Source organism: Trachurus japonicus, chromosome 3 (genome assembly GCF_045865225.1).
Source record: "Trachurus japonicus isolate A0001 chromosome 3, Traja_1.0".
Taxonomy (NCBI): Eukaryota; Metazoa; Chordata; class Actinopteri; order Carangiformes; family Carangidae; genus Trachurus; species Trachurus japonicus.
The window spans coordinates 14,814,644-14,832,239 of record NC_140909.1 but is presented as its reverse complement, the minus strand read 5'-3'; the positions used below and the strand labels follow the sequence as shown (position 1 = coordinate 14,832,239).

General features: G+C 42.2%; 2 protein-coding genes across 2 annotated transcripts; one reads left to right on the top strand and one right to left on the bottom strand.

The window, feature by feature from the left end:
• Positions 1–450: 450 nt before the first annotated feature.
• LOC146989749 (phenazine biosynthesis-like domain-containing protein 1) lies at positions 451–4,571 on the top strand. Its single transcript, XM_085763503.1, has 10 exons — positions 451–683; positions 1,035–1,134; positions 2,406–2,504; positions 2,775–2,884; positions 3,178–3,207; positions 3,342–3,430; positions 3,652–3,743; positions 3,841–3,924; positions 4,154–4,216; positions 4,345–4,571. The coding sequence occupies exons 1-10, from the start codon at positions 600–602 to the stop codon at positions 4,455–4,457; spliced, it is 864 nt and encodes a 287-aa protein (XP_085619629.1). The 5' UTR covers positions 451–599; the 3' UTR covers positions 4,458–4,571.
• Positions 4,572–5,129: 558 nt separating this feature from the next.
• Positions 5,130–16,524, bottom strand: dna2 (DNA replication helicase/nuclease 2). Its single transcript, XM_085763481.1, has 25 exons — positions 16,300–16,524; positions 15,641–15,694; positions 14,626–15,508; positions 14,244–14,352; positions 13,877–14,026; positions 13,165–13,348; positions 12,515–12,663; positions 12,267–12,389; positions 11,710–11,956; positions 10,767–10,881; positions 10,436–10,592; positions 10,085–10,276; positions 9,095–9,337; positions 8,873–8,986; positions 8,635–8,744; positions 8,202–8,311; positions 7,948–8,076; positions 7,762–7,854; positions 7,490–7,683; positions 7,179–7,268; positions 6,806–7,019; positions 6,596–6,685; positions 6,275–6,460; positions 6,039–6,185; positions 5,130–5,904 (listed from the first exon to the last, which is right to left on the bottom strand). Exons 1-25 carry the CDS (start codon positions 16,330–16,332, stop codon positions 5,851–5,853), a joined length of 4,170 nt encoding a protein of 1,389 aa, XP_085619607.1. The 5' UTR covers positions 16,333–16,524; the 3' UTR covers positions 5,130–5,850.
• Positions 16,525–17,596: the final 1,072 nt, after the last annotated feature.

The following is a 17,596-nucleotide window of genomic DNA, read 5'->3' as shown; positions in this document are numbered from 1 at the left end:
ATCAAATAAATGTGGAGAAGTAGCCTAAATAGTAAATTTGATTTGTGAAATGTGGTAGAGGGACTTTTTGTCCTGGGTAGATGATGATATTGTATTCATTCTAGACACTAAATTTTGGAAAATCACCATAAGACCAGAAAAAAATTATTAATTTAAAAGACAAAAAAAATAAAGAAGAAGCATTAGTTCTGCAAAAAGGGCCTTGCACTTGCATAAGACCAGAAAAAAATATAGATTTAAAGGACAAAAAAAGAAGACACATTAGTCCTGCATAGGGCCTTGCACTTGCACTTGCAAGCAATGCACTTTGAACGGTCTGGTTACCACAGTAAATTTATGTTTTTGTATGGGCACTGGGCTTAGAGCATTCTCCAGGTATGACAATGAACACACTGAGCACCAGATACAATGCACAAACAGAGAAGAGGTTGAAAATCTGGCAACCCCGACAGGGAGACAGGCTGAAACCAGCAGAAGGGGTCAAAAGTCCACCGTCGGCAATACACAGTAGACATTGTAGATTAGACTCCGCCGTGTTCAGTGCCTTGCTGGTCGCACTTTTCAGTTTGAAGTCCTTGTCACTTTGATCCTCAGCCCTGATGGAGATTCCTGTATTTACGTTGGATGCCTTCACTAATCTGCCCTTCAAAGGAAACCCTGCAGCTATATGTCCACTCATGCATGTGAGTAGGAGCAGTTCATATACCGTATGTTATGTTGTACACTCGCCTGCTGCACTTGGGTTTGAAATAGGCTCTGCACTTAAAAAAAGAAACCGAGACACTTCAACCTGCTGAGTCTCTTCTATGTCACTGATTGTTTGGTTGTTCTCTGAAGTATTTGTCGATCGTGTAGGCTATTGTCAGTGAAGTTGTAGCAGCACATGTGTAACATGATTACAATTTGTTGAGAAATAAGCACACTCTAATCACCCTGACATACTATCTATTCATCTATCTGTATGCTTGGACCATAGATTACAGTTATTATAAGTAACAAAATGTTTATATTTATGTTATTTATGTCTCCAACAGGAGCTGAGTGAGGATTTGTATCAGAAGATAGCAACAGAGATGAACCTTTCAGAAACTGCTTTCATCACCAGGATCAACCCCTCTGATGATTTCACCACAGGTCACATGTCTACTCACAATGTTTCAATTAACAATTAACCCCAGCATTCTTGATATTTATATATGACCTATGTCTTATTATTGAGGCCATTTGAATAGGGATGAAACTGTTGCAAGCAACTCAATGGAGCCATCATAGTGTGACAGTGGGCTATATATACACTGCATCCTAAGGTTGTTTTGAGAGGTTGGGTGAGATTTTAGTTTTTTATTTTGTAATATGAGCACTTTTTATAGTTTTAACTTTGGTTCCACTGTGCAGGAGAGTAATGGTTGATAGAGTTAAGAGTTAACCCTCTCATGACTGCCAATATCCACACATACAACTTTAGACGATGAAGTGGCTGCAGGGATGAAAGGACGCAGCGGTGAGCCTCTGTGCAGTCTAAGGTCATTGTGTGTGCACCAACTAAAACACCTGTCCTCAGCATTCTGACAGGTGACAATGTTAAAAATGCAGTTAAGACTAAAAACAAGGCTTTGAGCTGTCACAGTAAACATACAGTAATGCTGCGTGGAAGCAGTCGGTGGTTGATGGATGGTTCGGGTGCACAGAGAGGATTGTCCATGTCATTTACCGGCAGCTTGAATCTCCTCCTATGTAAACAATTAGAGTCACCATTTATGCTGTAGGAACTTACGTTTTTCTCAGGCTTCAAGTAATTTAGCAAAGAAATTAAAATCACAAATGCACGTCGAGCTAATACAGTAACTGCCTTACAATCCACAACTAAAATATACAGCTTTAAATTTATTTAAATGTATACATTTATTACAATATTGATTTCAACTTTTTAATTGTAAAGTAAAAGAGGAACTCACTTTGTGTCCCAAATACATAGCCTACTACATATTGTTTTTCCATGAGATATAATGATTGTTTCGGTGACTTTTCCCCACCATCCACAATTTTGAATATTTATTCCAACAAGATATTTCAAAATAAATCATATTTAAATTGCTTTCTTCCGCTTAGACTTCACTTCATTTCATCACTTTTCAAAAACAAAGTCAAAACCAGTGCAGAATCAGAAAGCAGTGTGGAACCAGGACAGCAGACATCTCTGTTGTGGTTTAGCTGTTACCCACTGCTCAGATTAATGCAGCTTCTATGTTTTAGTTTCCCATAAAAATTGGAGAGTGTGTCTTCTTTTCCCCATGCAGAGCCAGCTTTTTTGCTGAATTTAATAATTGTGATGATGTATTTTCTTGACATTTCCATGTAGAATACACCAGCATATTGACATCCAGAAAATGTGATGCGATTAACAGGATCGAGGTTTCGTCTGCGATGGTTTACCCCAACCAATGAAGTGAAACTGTGCGGTCATGCTACTCTGGCGTCTGCGGCAGTGCTGTTTGAGCAAAATAGTAAGACACCGAACAAACACACACAGACATGAAAATCAAGGTTAATTTGAGTGTACTCATGGCTTATATGGGTTAGGTAATGCACTGGAAGCAAGGTACAAAGGACAAGGCTACTGAAGCCATGACATAAATATAACTGTTTTTAAACTCCCCCATGTAAAACATATTGCATATTGTGTTTAGGTGAGTCATTTACACATGAACACCTCAATAAATCTAGTTCATTAGTGAGACTGAGTATAATATATGTATTTCTGTTATATTTATTAGAAAATGTGAATCCTGTCCTGGTGTTTGAGACCCTGAGTGGAGATCTGGCTGTTACCAAGCAGGGGGACGGTTACATCATGGACTTTCCTCTCAACCCACCTACCCAGGAGGTAGGCTACAGTATGTGGTCAGATAAATACATCAGGAGAGGACAGTGTCACAGGACATCAGCACCGTGTGACAGTGAGAAATAAAATGCCTGTGAAGGAAAAGTGGTTAAAACATACACAGTCACCCATTTTGTTTTCACAGTCAATGATGTCATGACATGACATTAGCATCACTCTTAAGAAAACCACAGCAACCATTGGATAAAAGTGTAACACACAGCTGCAAGTGGATTACCAGAGATCCTATTTCATTATAAAATCTTACAAGTGAAATTGGTTTGTTTTCTCCCCAGGATCCCAATGAGTTCAGAGACATCATTAAGGTCAGTGACACAACTACTCTAAGGTCAAAGCTTTACAGCACCGACTCCTGCTTTACTGTCCACGTGAACCCATCTGTATTAACAGGTTGAATTCACACTCTAGTTTGTGTGTTTCACTGCGTCATGAAATACAGGCAGCAATTGGAAACCACCCAGTTCAGGACGTTTATCTGAGCTCCAACACTAAGAAACTGCTGGTGCGACTGGCTGACAGCTGTAACAGGTTACAAGCAAAACACACTCACACACACACACAGATGGCAGTAGCTTGCTGATATAATGAAAAAAAAAAAATCATAATTAAGAGCATTTATAAATGGATCAGACACATTCCTGGTGAATTTCTCTATTCAGTCATTTACTGACCCTTGGGTTGCTCCATAGTAGAGCAGTCCCGAGGTCATGGTTTGTTTCCTGAATCCTTCAATGGTGTGTTGTCTACAGGTCGGTGCTGACCAGTCTGAAAGTCGACCCTGTTGCTCTTCAGAGCAGTGAGAAGAGTGGAAGAGTCAAAGGACTGATCGTCACCATGAAAGGCAAGGATCAGATCCTTTAGCGGTGTCGTTGACCATCTTTAGATCTTGTTGGCCCAGACCACAAACAGTCATTTCAATGCACGTCGTCTGCTAACAGGGTCTCCAGACTGTCAACCAGGATACGACTTCTACTCCAGATACTTCGCTCCATGGAACGGTATCCCAGAGGATCCTGTCACTGGTGAGTCAGCTGCTTCAACTAGTCCTGGTACTCGTACCCAACAGTCCCCTGCAACATTCACTCACACACAGACGTCATTTGGAAATCACAGAAAACACACACACATCCAATCAACAGCTATAAGGACATCTTAAGACAAGACTGTTTCAGATGTCAAAGAGCTTACACTTCACTTAGATTAAATTTAATTAATCGGTTTCTGGTCCTAATGAGCTTTCTGTCGTTGCAGGTTCGGCCCACACTGTTCTTGGTTGTTACTGGTCTAAGAAACTAGGAAAGAAGAAAATGATGGGTAATTAATCTGATTCTACGAAATCTCACTTTATAATTTGCTGAGGAACCATTTATATTTTTCACCGTTTAAAAATGAACTGAACCTTGTTGACAATGAGATTATCCTATCTGTGTGTGTGTGTGTAGCTTACCAGTGCTCCAGTCGAGGCGGTGAGCTGGAACTGGAAGTGAGAGACGACGGGAGAATCAACATAGCAGGACAAAGTGTCACTGTGCTGCAGGGAACAATCATGCTGTAGTTACACACATACAAGCAGAAGCTGAAACGCTGAGTCACCATGTACCTGTCCAGAGGAGCAGACACAGGCTTTGTACCATTTAATAAAAATCTGATGAATTAAAAAAAAAGAAAAGACTTGAGTGTAGACTGCTTAATCTAAATAACAAAATTTGCACACTTTGTTAGGATTTGTATTATTTATTCACACAACACAACAATAAAACTTACAATATAAATTAAAAAAAGATCTAAATTCAGAGGTTCTGCAAGTAAAACACTCAATTATTATTATTACAAAAATTATCACTGCTCATGAGTTTATTTCCTACAGCTGTAGTTCTGCCTTGGACAAAGAATGGAGACAAATGGCTTAAAATACAATAACGATAATACTTTAAAATTACTTTCTAAAAGAAAATCAAATTATTTACAGACCCCGTTTGTCAGTTTGTGAGTGTACATTTATCACAGATTATAACAAAGTTCAAGTGTGTATGATGTCAAGTGACCACAAAGAAGTGGTCATACGCGACACACAACCTTAGACTTACTTCTAGTCTAAGGTTTGTTGTTCCTTAAGACTGCAATTCGACTGGCAGACATTTATGAGCTTATCCGACTATTAAAGCCAAGTCACATTAACGATACATAACTCCACCAGTTTGGTCTCCATATTCACATTACTGATTTCTTTCTGTGCTGCATGGAAATACTCTGTCAAAGTACCAAAGGCCAGGCCTGAAATATTGTCAGTGTGTATCAATAGAGGTATTTCATAAATATCAGGCTTTATGAACAGTGCCCAGCTACAGACTCTGTTCAGCACTTCAGCTTTAGTTGTGTGTACAAGTAGGTAGTCAGTTCCTCAGTCATTCACATAAAAGGACAATTAGAGGTACTGTATTCCAGTTTGAAAAATACACTTTTAAAACTAGAATACAAATAAACAAACAATAACAGCAGCAGCCTCTAACTTAAGGCCTCCATAAAGCATGTTAAGGGTTCACTATGTGGATTCGGTCTATGAGGTGAGGAATGTGAGAGGAGATATTTAGTAGAAATCATCTTAACAAGGTGCTTTTCACAATATAAATTGATATCTACAAACATTAGACCTGGTCCAATTAACAAAATGTAAATTGTATGTCATGAAGCCACGTTCATTTCCAAATTCTTTACAAAACAAAAGCTGTGATGTAAAATTGCTCCATTACAAAACTTACATGTTGTTGTTAAGGTGTTAGAGCTAGCCCATTGATCAGTGACACCTCACACTCTAGTTAAACCTCCTAACAGATTGTAGTGCTTTAACACACTGGTACTTGATCGCTGTTGTGCTAAAGTTTCCCACAGTTGATGTCTGCTCCACGGCGAGACAGGCAGTTGATCTGAGACGCCTTCACAGCCTTCTGTCACAGGTGCATGCTGGGTATGGCCTTGTGGGCAGCTGGTGGGAGCTGGATAATGTGAAGCAAAGGTTCAGGAAAAAAAAATAGTGTGCAGAAAAAAAGAAGTGCAAGTTGTTTTGTGACAGATGCTAAATTATTCTAATGTGTTGAAAATGAATAAAACGCTGAGTGGTAGCTTTTCCAAAGGATATCATATTCTCCTGCTGGAGATGGCTGAGCAGTTTCTCCACAGGTGCGTAGCGTCGCAACGTTGTGGCTGAGCCCACCATCAGCAGCTTGTGTTTGGCCCTGGTAATGGCCACATTCAGCCTTCGCCAGTCCTTCAGCAGCTCTCCTAACTGTGGATGGAGGAAGGGTTAGATGGTCTACAGAGAGGGGCACTAGAGAACAGCAGTGACAAAGGCGAGACGGGAAGGAAACCACTTACGTTTCCTTCCTCTGCAGTGCTCCTGACGAAAGAAAGCACGATTACACTTTTGTCTCGTCCTTGGTATCTGTCCACTGTGTTCACCTCCACACCGATGAAGGCCGAGGCCTGCAGCAGAGCAGAGATGCTCTTTAGCTGCTGTCTGTAGGGAGCGATAACGCCGATGTCACTGGGCTTACACCCAGCCTGCAGAGACAAATAAACACAGGTCAGTACCAAATCTACACACACTGTTAGACACACATTTCTGATTTTACACATTTTTTCCACACCCACTTTTAATTTGTAATCTTGAATTTCAACTGTTATCAACTGTTGTACCTTTAACAGCAGTGAAAGCAACAAGTGTACGAGAGCAGCCTCAGTGTGATTGCTCACGCCTCCCTGCTCCACCGACTCCAGCGCTGGCACCTTTAAGAAGCAGCGAAGAGACACAAGATTAAGACCAGAACACCTCGACACTTCACAAAGCTCTCAGACACTACGCTACATGTACTGTGTGTCTGTGCGCTCGCTCTATAATCAACCAACCGTTGAGCAATCAAGGAAGCACACAGGGTTGCTAGGTGACAGAGTGTCCAGTATCCATGCAAGGTTGTGCTGCGGATGAGTCTGAGAGTGGGAACTCAGCTCTGATTGGACAGAGAGCAGGAAGGGCAGGGTGAGCAGGGCCGCGGCCGTCCGCTCTGATCCACACTCCAGCCGCCCCTCGTACATCAGGGAGTTACTGAGAGACATTATCTGTCTGAATAAAGAGAGCACACATACACTGTTTATCATACAATCTAACTAAGTTTTCTCTGCAATGCTAAAGCAACACAGGGCAACTTTACCAGCCTGGAAATCCAAACTCAATTCATCATAAGTCTTTGTAATATTTCTGATATAAGAGGTTTTAGTTTACCTGTTCATACGGTACTGTACATTGAGTTGGACAACTGCTTCACTATGGAGCTCCAGTCGCTTAAATAGACTTTCATCCATCCCACGAGACCTGGAGACAAAAGGAAATGAACAAACTGATATTTCTATGGCTACTCTTTAAACTTTGCATTAACTATCTGAACCCTTCTCATTCCCAACATGCTGCACCCATACGTTAAATCCATTTTTTTAATGTGAAGACTAACAGTGTGAGGTCTTTCACCCTCGTGAAAATGAACTATATGAACTTAGAACAATAGTTTTTCATTTGCACGGCACATATAACTTTACCTAGCTTCCTGGTTTTGCACTATTGGTGGCAGCTGCTGGTGATCTCCGACCAGGACAAATCTCTTGGCATAGAACAGCGGACCCAGACAGATCGGCTGGCTGATCTGCGACGCCTCGTCCACGATGCAGAAGTCAAAACGCCGTCGTGTGAAAATGGGATGCTTGATGCCCATACACGTGGTGCCCACTACCAGCTAGAAAGAGAAAGGAGATTTTAGTATAACATTGTGTTAAGTGTTGTGATTAAAATATTCCACAAACGTATTCGTCACCTCCTTGTTATAAAGCTGCTCTAGGTCTGAGAGAGCGTGAACGCCCTTCTTTCTGACACTCTCCTCTGTGTAAGGCAGGATGTCTGGATGAACCTGGAGGAAGCGTCAGAAAAACGACACAGATGTTATAAAACAATTTGTGCAAGTATTTACTGTATTTAACAGTACTTGAAAACTATGGCCCACCTTCTGTCCTTGCCCCAGACGCAGAAAGCCGACGCGGAAACGCTTCAGCTTCAGCAGGATGTTGTCAACAGCAGAGTGGGTGTAGCTGGTCAGCAACACACTGAACCCACAGGCATGCAGGATACGAACCTGGAAGAAAAAAGAGAAAGAGGCAGAGGATGCCACGTGAAAGAAATTGGAGAGGTTTAGAGCCATGGTCTTACAGAGAGGAGATCATGCTGATTTATAGGTCGTGTTTGTGTTTTGGAGTTTACCAGAGTGCAGATGGTTGTGGTTTTGCCTGTGCCAGGCATGCCAACAATCAGCGTGTAGTCTTTCGATAACAACACTTTCTTCATGGCCTGCTTCTGGGGTTTGTTGAGACCTGCACACAATCGCACAAACAAAACATTAACCAACCCAGGACGCACTCTCCTGCACAGGGTTTTCATTAAGTTACTCCTTTATATCATTGTGACCCAGATTAACAGAGAGACCAAGACTGAATACATAACAAAAGAAAGCACATGAGTTTTCGCTGTTTTTGTTTGTTGATGTTGCTTTCTTGTCTTTCCTTTTTGGTTGCATTTTGCATGTATACCATAATCATATTTATTTGTTTATAACTATGGATTTGTATCAATGAAAGAAAGAAAAAGAAAGAAAGAAAGTACATGAGAGAGGAGGAGCAGCTCAAAGCTTTGTCACCTTTGAGGATGTTAGCCACAGTGTCCTTGGCCTCTCTGGGAAGAACAGAGCTGAGGTTGGAAATAAACTCCGGAGGACGGAGGTCAACAACCAGTTCCCTGAGACGATCGCTGTACATGGACGGACACAGTAACACTTGAGAATTTCTCATGCAAAAGTCAGAAGTCCTATCACACACACAATAATACCAATAACACCACACCATGCTATTACAGCTTGAACATTGTACTGCACCCACCTGTCTTGATGGTTTTCCATCAGTCTTGAGAGATTGGTGAGGTGAGTGCTGAGGCCCACTACACCTTCATCAGCATCCAGTCGAAACAAGACACCACTGAACTTCGATAAGTCTCTGCAAACAACGTCCAACAAAACAGATGCTAATCAGGTTAGTGTGTCTTCCACTAAGCATCTGTTGAAAAAAATGATGTACTTCACAAGACAGTGGATTCATTCTCACCTATCCAGAGTGCAGCTGACGGACGCCCTGCTGACCTCACACAGGTATCCTGTTGCCAAGCCGACGAGGCGACCCTCCTGGTCGCTGACGACGATGCGGTCCCTGCTGGCCAGGCCGCTGTTAGCTAAACCCTGCTGCGCTGCTACAGCGCTCCTCTGGAAGCGATGGAGGAAAACTCCTTCAGGCTGGACGCTCACTGGGCCGCTGAGCTGCAGATTCCCCACGCAGCTCCCACTCTTCTCACTGCAGACACAGGTCAGAGTTTATTGAGCAGGTCATGGGTGGAATTTAAAGGGATACTTCACCCAAAACGTACACTATGAAACATCCAAATACCTCCATACTGCTCATCCGTACTGACCCAAGTGTCCTGAAGCCCTGACATGAAAAGGTTATTCGGAAAAAATTAATTTGATCTCTGTTTTTAGCCTTGTAAGTAGCTCCCAGTGGCTGAGCAAGATGCGCGAGATTTGCTGCGAGATGTTCTTCCGTGTTTAAATCTATACATTCACTGGTTTACAACGACAAACGAACATCTCACAGCCAATCTTGCGCATGCGGCCAAACATCAACAGAGCCACTGGGAGCTACTACTGCAACAAGGCTAAAAACAGAGATAAAATTATTTTTTTCCGAACAACTTTGCGGCTTGAGGACACTTGGGCCAGTACGGACGAGCAGTATGGAGGTATTTGGATGTTTCATAGTGTGTTTTGGACAACTCAAAATTGAGCACAATTCAGCACAAGCGCCATTATATGAAAATCTGTTGCCAGCCGGTCCCCCCCTTGGAACTCCAAAAGCGTTTTGATAACTCTGAAAGTTTTCCAAACTCTTCCTTGGCATGACGGTGAGTAGAAAATTGGTGAATTGTCGATTTTGGGTGAACTATCCCTTTAAGTTCTGCTGTGTTTTACAAAGCATGAAAGGTCTGGTTTTACACTCAGTACTGGCAGTGTTTCTAAATTCAAGAGAACAATTTCTTCTTACCTCTCCTCAACCGTCTGAAGCCACACACGCTTTCGTTTGTTCTTGGTCTCCATGGTGGAGGCTTCAAGGCAGCAGAGCAGCAGCCAGTGGGAGAAGTAGCTCAGATGTGGTGGAGTCAGATGACCCGTCTCCTGCTCCAGGAAGTCACGCACAACATCCTCCGTGGTGTCTGCAGAGCCGCCACCCACCGCTCTGGAGGAGGAATACAGACAGGTGTGAAGCAGAGTAAAAGAGGAACAAGAAAGAGAGGAAGTCGTCAAAAAAAGAGAGAGAATATGACGGACAGAAGGAATCATCCCTCTCCTTTTCTAAACTCTTGCCTTGCTGTGAAATCAGTTTAAAAACGTTTACCTCTCATATAAAGCGCAGTTGATCTTTTGAGGACAATACTGGCAGGTTTGTCTGTTGGTCAGGATGTCAGGAAGTCTGGACAAGCGGCTCTGCTCGGCTTCTTTCTCCACACAGTTGTGAATGTGATGAACCAGTGTGTTCCTCAGCTTCAGCAGCTCTGATGGAAACACAGATTTTTAGCAATAAAAAGGCGACAGAAGAGAGGCTGCTGTCTTCATGTCATTTTATGGAATCAATTTTTTTTTTTTTTTTTTTTTTACAATTTTACGATTTTAAATCCCAACAAATAAGGATGTGACATGATTGTGCATGTGGATATGGTCAGATGTACCTCTGCGGTCCATGTGGCTGGCCAGCACAGGGTGCAGGTTACCGGTCTTGAGGTACAGCAGGAGGCCGGCTTCAGGACTGTACCGCTCCATGCTCATCAGGGTGTACAGAATCACCTACAACACATTTTGAAACATCAACTGTGATCAAATTAAGAGTCACCTGATTAAATCTGCCTACATTGCTGTAAACCTGCCTTTTCACCTGACCCCACCAGTAGGGGTCGGAATCACCAGAGGGCAGAGGCCGTGTGATACTGTTGCAATATTAAAGGGATAGTTCAACATTTTGGCAAATTGGCCCATTGTCATAATACCTATAATCATAGCAGTAGGTCACATTCACCACGCTATGAGATAATAGAGCGTTACAAGATGGAGTTGTTTTCGAGGCAAATGCTTGCTGAAAACCTTCCCCCAACGGGAATGCGCATCAGCGGTTTTGCATGAATTTACACATGAATTTAATGTGCAGGTCACAACTTGTCCACGAGAGTGTTTTGGAGTTGTTGGATTGTGTATTTGATGAGTTTGATGAGGGAAACCAAGAAATCCCATTAGCCTCAGTAGCATAGCTCTGAGCAGCACAACTAAAGGTAACAAACCTATTCTTAAAACTATAGGGATTATGGCAATGGGTCAATTTGCCAAAATGTTGAACTATTCCTTTAAAAATATTGCAATAAGCTGCGATATATTGGGATTTATCAGCTTTTTTCAACTGCAAATAATGTCTCAAAATGAAAAACTTTGTTGACATCTGGTGTTTCTAATGAGATAAACGTCTTAGTCTGTTCAGATCGATACTTGGCATCCGTATTATGATACAATATTGACATGCAAAACATTCCGATACTTTGCTGTATTGATTTTTCCCCCCACCCCTCCCCACCAGGCTGCTTATGTGCGTGTACGCTGCTGCTGAACACACTGTGCTCCACCAACCTGGCTGCGATGCTCGACCGAGTTCGACTCTCTTCCAGTTTTCAGCTCCAGGGGCAGAGTCTTCTCCTCCACACTTCTGTGACTGCCGTTTCGCGGTCTTTGGATTCGAACCCGTGCCGTCACGTCAATTTTCCCCTTCAGACCAAACCTTGGTGACCACACGTTCTCTTCTATATCTGCCAGCTCTGTAACCGTGACAACGGCTGCAGAGTCTTGATCCCTGCTTGGAGCTCTGCTGTTGCTATGGCTGGAGTCATGAAGAGACGTAATATCAGCTCTTTATGTTGACAGAACCTTATTTAATCTGTTAATTACTTTATAAACTGATTGAACGTTGCAAAGATATTCTCAGTATCACAAGTCTCACTTTTCACTGCACTTTAGTCAGAATTCTGGGTAAATAAAAATGTGACAGCACATTTACTACACTGATTAATTTGAGTTATGGCCTCATAACAATCAAGCAGCTACTGCAGCGCTAATAAACCTTAATTAGCAAAGCTGTAACACCGTGTGTGTGTGTGTGTGTGTGTGTGTGTGTGTGTGTGTGTGCATACGTTTTGAGAGTGATGGCTCTAGGTGTTGTGGAGCTGAGGTATTCCTTCGCCCACTGTTCCAGTGAAGGCAGATAATCATGCAGTTCCTGCTTCATCTCCTCCTGAGTGACACCCAAACTGTACCTGGAAACACACAGAATAAAAAACATACACACATATGTTGAAATGTTCAGCAGTTTTTTTTCCATGTCCTCATAATCTTTTCTTCTCTGCTCAACCACTTTAATTGAAAGAGTCTGACGACTTACATGTCTCCCAGGTACTGGGGACTGTGCAGCGCCTGGTCAGCCAGCTTAGACAACGTCTCCAGGGAAAAATCTTTGGCTGTAGCTGCTCTCTGGAAAACTTCATGCACCATGGTGCCGTTTAACATCTGCTTTGAGCCGCCGTCAAAACTCTGGGCCATGAACAGAACGAACAGGAGAAGATAAAGAGTGAGCATTGTGTTATTGAGGTGTGTGTGCACAGAAGAAAATGGACACTACAAAACAGAATGTGATCCAACACAATAACATAAAACTATCAACCACAGAGGCTTTTTACACCCATCATGAGACAGGGAGCCAAACATATCTTTTACAATACTACAATACTTATACTGTGTGTATGATGGTGTAGACAGACTGGCTTTAGGTGAATTCAATCTGTGAAACTAACTTATATTCCCACTGTTCGATGAAAATGTATTGTGTGTTACAACACTATGATGTATTATGGTCAAAGCTGTGCCTTTGTGGTGACAAGGCATCCTATTTGTTATTCGGGTCAAGATAAAATGGGAAATTTAAGAGAGAGAGAAAAAACACATTTGTCATAGTAACAATTAAACACTGACTCAAAGAAAAGAAAGTAATCACAAGTGGATCAGTTTCACAGATAAAAATCTTCTTTTTTTTACCTTAAACATATCACTCAGTACTGCCCGCCTCATGCAGCGGATGGAGCTCGAGATGCTGGTACCCGAGATCAGGCTGTCGGGCAGTAACACCAGAAAGCCCTGCTCCCTGTCCACTACCCAGGACCCACCAGCAGAGTGGCCCTCCAGATGCACCACATCGCCACGACGGACAGGGGTCATCTCCCTGGAAAGACACAGAAATAAGATAGAAATAAGCATTGAATCAGTCCATGTGTTTTCATATTATGCACTTCATATAAAACATTGGACTTATAATAGTAGCCTTTATTTCCTGTGTTACAAACTGATTAATCCAGGTGTGTCTGACCATTGTTGTGACTACTGAGGTCAGACACACCTGGATTAATCAGTTTGTTCAATATAATGTAAGAACAATGTATGTAATGTAATGTAAGACAGGAAATAAAGGAGCTGGTTTAAGTTCAGGAAGTAGTGGAGCTGTGCATAAAGCATATTAGTAGTAATAATGAATCAAGTCAAAATGAATTTTATGAATGAGTCATTTTTTTTAGATTGAAAAGAATAAAAAAATTTGCAAGTTATTATGTGACGATGAGTGTTTGACTTTTAGATTGTTAAAGGTTACAGCAAAACTAAGAAATCTAGACTGTATCTGGAAGCTTTAGGGAAAATGTGATGCACATAATTATTAAAACATAACAGAGTTAAAAGAGTATATGTCTGGCATTACCATCCATCTTTCAGCAGACATGTCTCAGTTGGATGTAAAGACTTGTGGCATGTGATGGTCAGCGTTTTGTGAGACGGCCTCTCCTCCACATCCAAAACCCAGTAGCGGTTGTTGTTGCCTCCAGAAAGGATCACGTGGTCTGGCACCTTGCTGCAGGGACAGAGAGGACGCTTACCATGATGCATTCAAATAATTATGTACAGAAACTGTTCAGGTCAGCAACATAATGCCCACAGAGTCAAGTACTTGAACTCTTGCGCTGTCTAGCAGTCCTGTGCTCTCGCTTCACGGATCAAACTTTACAGTCAACTAATCAGGACAAACTCTGCAGCACGAACACGATGCAGTGAGTTCATGCGTTTCTCACCGAGGGTTTCTGAACCTTTCTTCTGTGACACGAACTTCTTTATCATCCATGTGCTCTGCAAACCAGCTCTCATCCACCATCTCTTCCATAGGACACGCTGAGGCCACTCCTGATTTGAAATGAAAAAAAAAAAGTTATGGATAAATTGATGAGTGCAGTAAACCTGATATTTTATCATATGAAATATGTGAAAAAGCTTGAATCTTGTTTTTTGTTATACATTGCATTCTTGGTAGTAGTTCTTTTTAACTCACAACAACAACCACTCACTTGGAGGAAAAACTTCTGAAACACTTGCTGTTATTAAATCATAGTCAAACATGTCACCTGTCAGTTATATGCAAATCATATAGTTGGGTGCAATTCCAATCACAAATTGTACCTCCAGCTTGCTCTTGATTGGACGATGGCACATCATCTCCGTCTCCGTTCCGCGATGTGATGGCTGCTCTTGTCTCATCTGGGCCGGCCCCTCCCTCCCCTGGACTTCTCTGAGTTGCAGGTGTGATAGTCTGTGCCGTGGGTTTGTGCACATGAGCAGCGAGTGTGTGAGAGTCCACGGCCGGACGAGCGTGTGGGTTTATGACAGTAAAACCAGAATCTTTCTCATCCTCATCTCTCTTTTCTTGATGTTTCTCCAAAGAGCGGCAAGAAACAGACTTCAGTGACGTCGTTGCGGTTTTTCTGTCATTGCTGTGATGCTCCAGCCTCTCAGACTGACCCTCTAACTGGTCACTGGAGACATGAGGTGTTTTTTTCTCATGGCCAATCACAGGCCTTGTTACTTTCAGGCTGCTTCCCGTGGGGCTGATCACAGTCCTCGGTCTCTTGGCATTGTGCGACTCTTCAGGAGGGCTGAAGAGTCTTTTCCGGGAGTCAGTGCATCCTTCTTCCCTCTTGGTTTTTCCTCCCTCGTTGGTGGTCAATGTCCGTACACTCAGCCCCTTGGAGCGGGGACTGAGACAGATGGGGGACAGCTGTCCCACCTTCGCCAGACCCGCCGTCCCTCTGCTGGACTTGGGGCTCTGACAAACTGTCTCTATGGAGGGAGAGGAGGAGGAGGAGACACGCCTGATCTGACTGTTGGGGGTCTCTGGCACAGAGAGGAGAAGATCTGGAGAGGAGGGTGGGAGGTTTTCAAGGTCCTCAAGGACACGCCTCTTCGACGGGGAGTGGAGTCCACGTGGAGCGGTGTCACCATCTTTGATCCGAGGCTCAGTCTTGGCAAATGCAGTGACAGATAACTTTTTTGAAAGCGAACCATCCTAAAAGCAACAGAGTCAGATGAGTTTATCAATATATAAATCAACAATTATACCAGCACCAGTGATAGAAAGATCAAACACACAACTATTGCAATGCAAGAATGCAATAGTAGAAAAAAAAATCCATTTTACCTTTTGGTTTTGAGAGAAGAAGGACGAGATGTTCTTCTGTCCACCCAGAGTCGCCTGTCAGAAACCACACAAACATAAATATACCAAGATTTCATGGGCACCACTTACTTGTTATCCAAAAGACAACAGGCAACAAATACGTAACATTTCAGACTCTAGAAAAAGATCTAAGGAGAAGTTCAAAAGCTTCACATCCACTCATCAGCAGCTGATTATGTAACAGTAATAAACCACCTATGTTTATTCATACCAGCTCCACATTATAACTTTTCTGAAACAGCGACACAGTAATGAACCACCAATAATAATCTGTAAACATAGTAACAGAACAATATAACACCACAGTGAGGCTTTTTCAATTCACTACTTTTGATACTTAGAGTAGCAGTAGTAAGTTAGTAGCAGTATTTTACCAGTATGATGCTGGTACTTTTACTTCCTGGTGTGCATACTTTCCTCACCACATTCAACACCTCCTAACAACTGACTGGCAAACTAATGAAGACTTAGGCTAAGTCGCACGAGACGTTTTGTTGTTTACATATAAATCTCGAAATAACGTCCTCTCTGTTTTTTTCTTTTTTCTTTTTGGTGTCCAGCGTTTTTATTTCTCAGACAGAAACATGAAAAACAGAGAAATGGCTTCAGGCTGCACTTACCTTACTGGTTTTCTTCAGTTTGGTCCTGTTCATGGTGGCTCTGACTGGACCACAGACAGATGTGTGTGTGTGTAACTTAACTGTGTAACTGTGTGTTTCTAATGAGCTGCTAGCACCGGTGTGTTTGGTTTGGACCGAGGCTGATAACAGCGGGCTAACCGACCGCTCAGGCTGCAGCTACAGCGACAGGATCACGGCTTGTTTGTCTTCATTTCTACCGACTCTGGAGAGCTCTCAGTGACCAGCCGCCCTCGGACAGACGATGTGTCCCCAGTGGAAACTAACGAGCTGCTTCGACGTTAGTCCTCGTTTCCTACACCATCTTCCAGCTGCCTGTCCGTCTCCGTCTCTGTGTTTGTAGATGTTTAAAACACCCGGCGCGCCAAATCTTCTGCTTCGCGGAACGGAAATGACGTCAGTTCCGCCGCCAAACACAGCGTTTTTTTTTTTAGTCCCTGAGTTGCTTGAAAGTTTACAGCGACTCTTCATGGCTGTCAGTCAGCAACTCCTTAAATAAACTGGACGTGAATATGTATTTGTTTTAAGAATCAATAATCAATAATAATGTTTAATTCAAGTGCACACTGTCTTTATATCAGAAAAATCCTGCAGCGAAAATCAGAGTGATAGTAGGCTACTTTAAATATTAAAACTAATTGTAGATACATTTAGATTTGCTTGCATTTGGTAATGAAGCAAATCTACTATCTATTCTCCATCATTTCTGTCAAAAAAAAGAGAAACTAATATTCATACAGTTTAAGTGAGGGTTTGAGGTCTGTGTCTTACACTGGCTTCATTACTGTTGAGGTTCAACAAAAGCAACATCCAGACTGGTAGCCTATTATTATTTTAAAAAATTAAGACTATAGAACCATTGAGCTTAGGAAGTCATTTATTAATACAATGATAACTGAAATTGTTTCCTCAGGTTGTTGCAGGGTATGTATGGTTGTAATAAGTTTAGCAACCCTCTAAATTACACCTATTAACAATAAATCCAGTATAGTTTATGATCAAATACAAATATAATGACAGTCACATCTGTCTCAGTTGCTCTTTGTGTTTTGAATATTCACTAAAACAGAGATGGTGGACATGTCGTGCTTGCTAAAGGCCGGTGTTGTCACTTGTGAGTGTGTTTAGCTCATTGTGCTTAAATGCAGCCTCCTGGAGCTGGTATGTGATGTGAACTTGGTCTGTCTGCTAAGATTATTTACTTGAGGGACACTGTAACTCTGACAACATCTTCTTTTTATTACACTGCAAAGGCAATTCATATGTTAAAGGAGTTTTT

Excerpts from the sequence above, each read along its gene's own strand:
- LOC146989749 (XM_085763503.1), top strand. The coding sequence starts at position 600 with ATGGAGATTCCTGTATTTACGTTGGATGCCTTCACTAATCTGCCCTTC. Across the intron at positions 3,431-3,651 it reads CTGGCTGACAGCTGTAACAG|GTCGGTGCTGACCAGTCTGA; the intron begins GTTACAAGCAAA and ends TGTTGTCTACAG. Across the intron at positions 3,744-3,840 it reads ACTGATCGTCACCATGAAAG|GGTCTCCAGACTGTCAACCA; the intron begins GCAAGGATCAGA and ends GTCTGCTAACAG.
- dna2 (XM_085763481.1), bottom strand. The coding sequence starts at position 16,332 with ATGAACAGGACCAAACTGAAGAAAACCAGTAAG. Across the intron at positions 10,882-11,709 it reads CGGTCGAGCATCGCAGCCAG|GTGATTCTGTACACCCTGAT; the intron begins GTTGGTGGAGCA and ends AATGTGTTGTAG. Across the intron at positions 7,855-7,947 it reads GTCTGGGGCAAGGACAGAAG|GTTCATCCAGACATCCTGCC; the intron begins GTGGGCCATAGT and ends CGCTTCCTCCAG.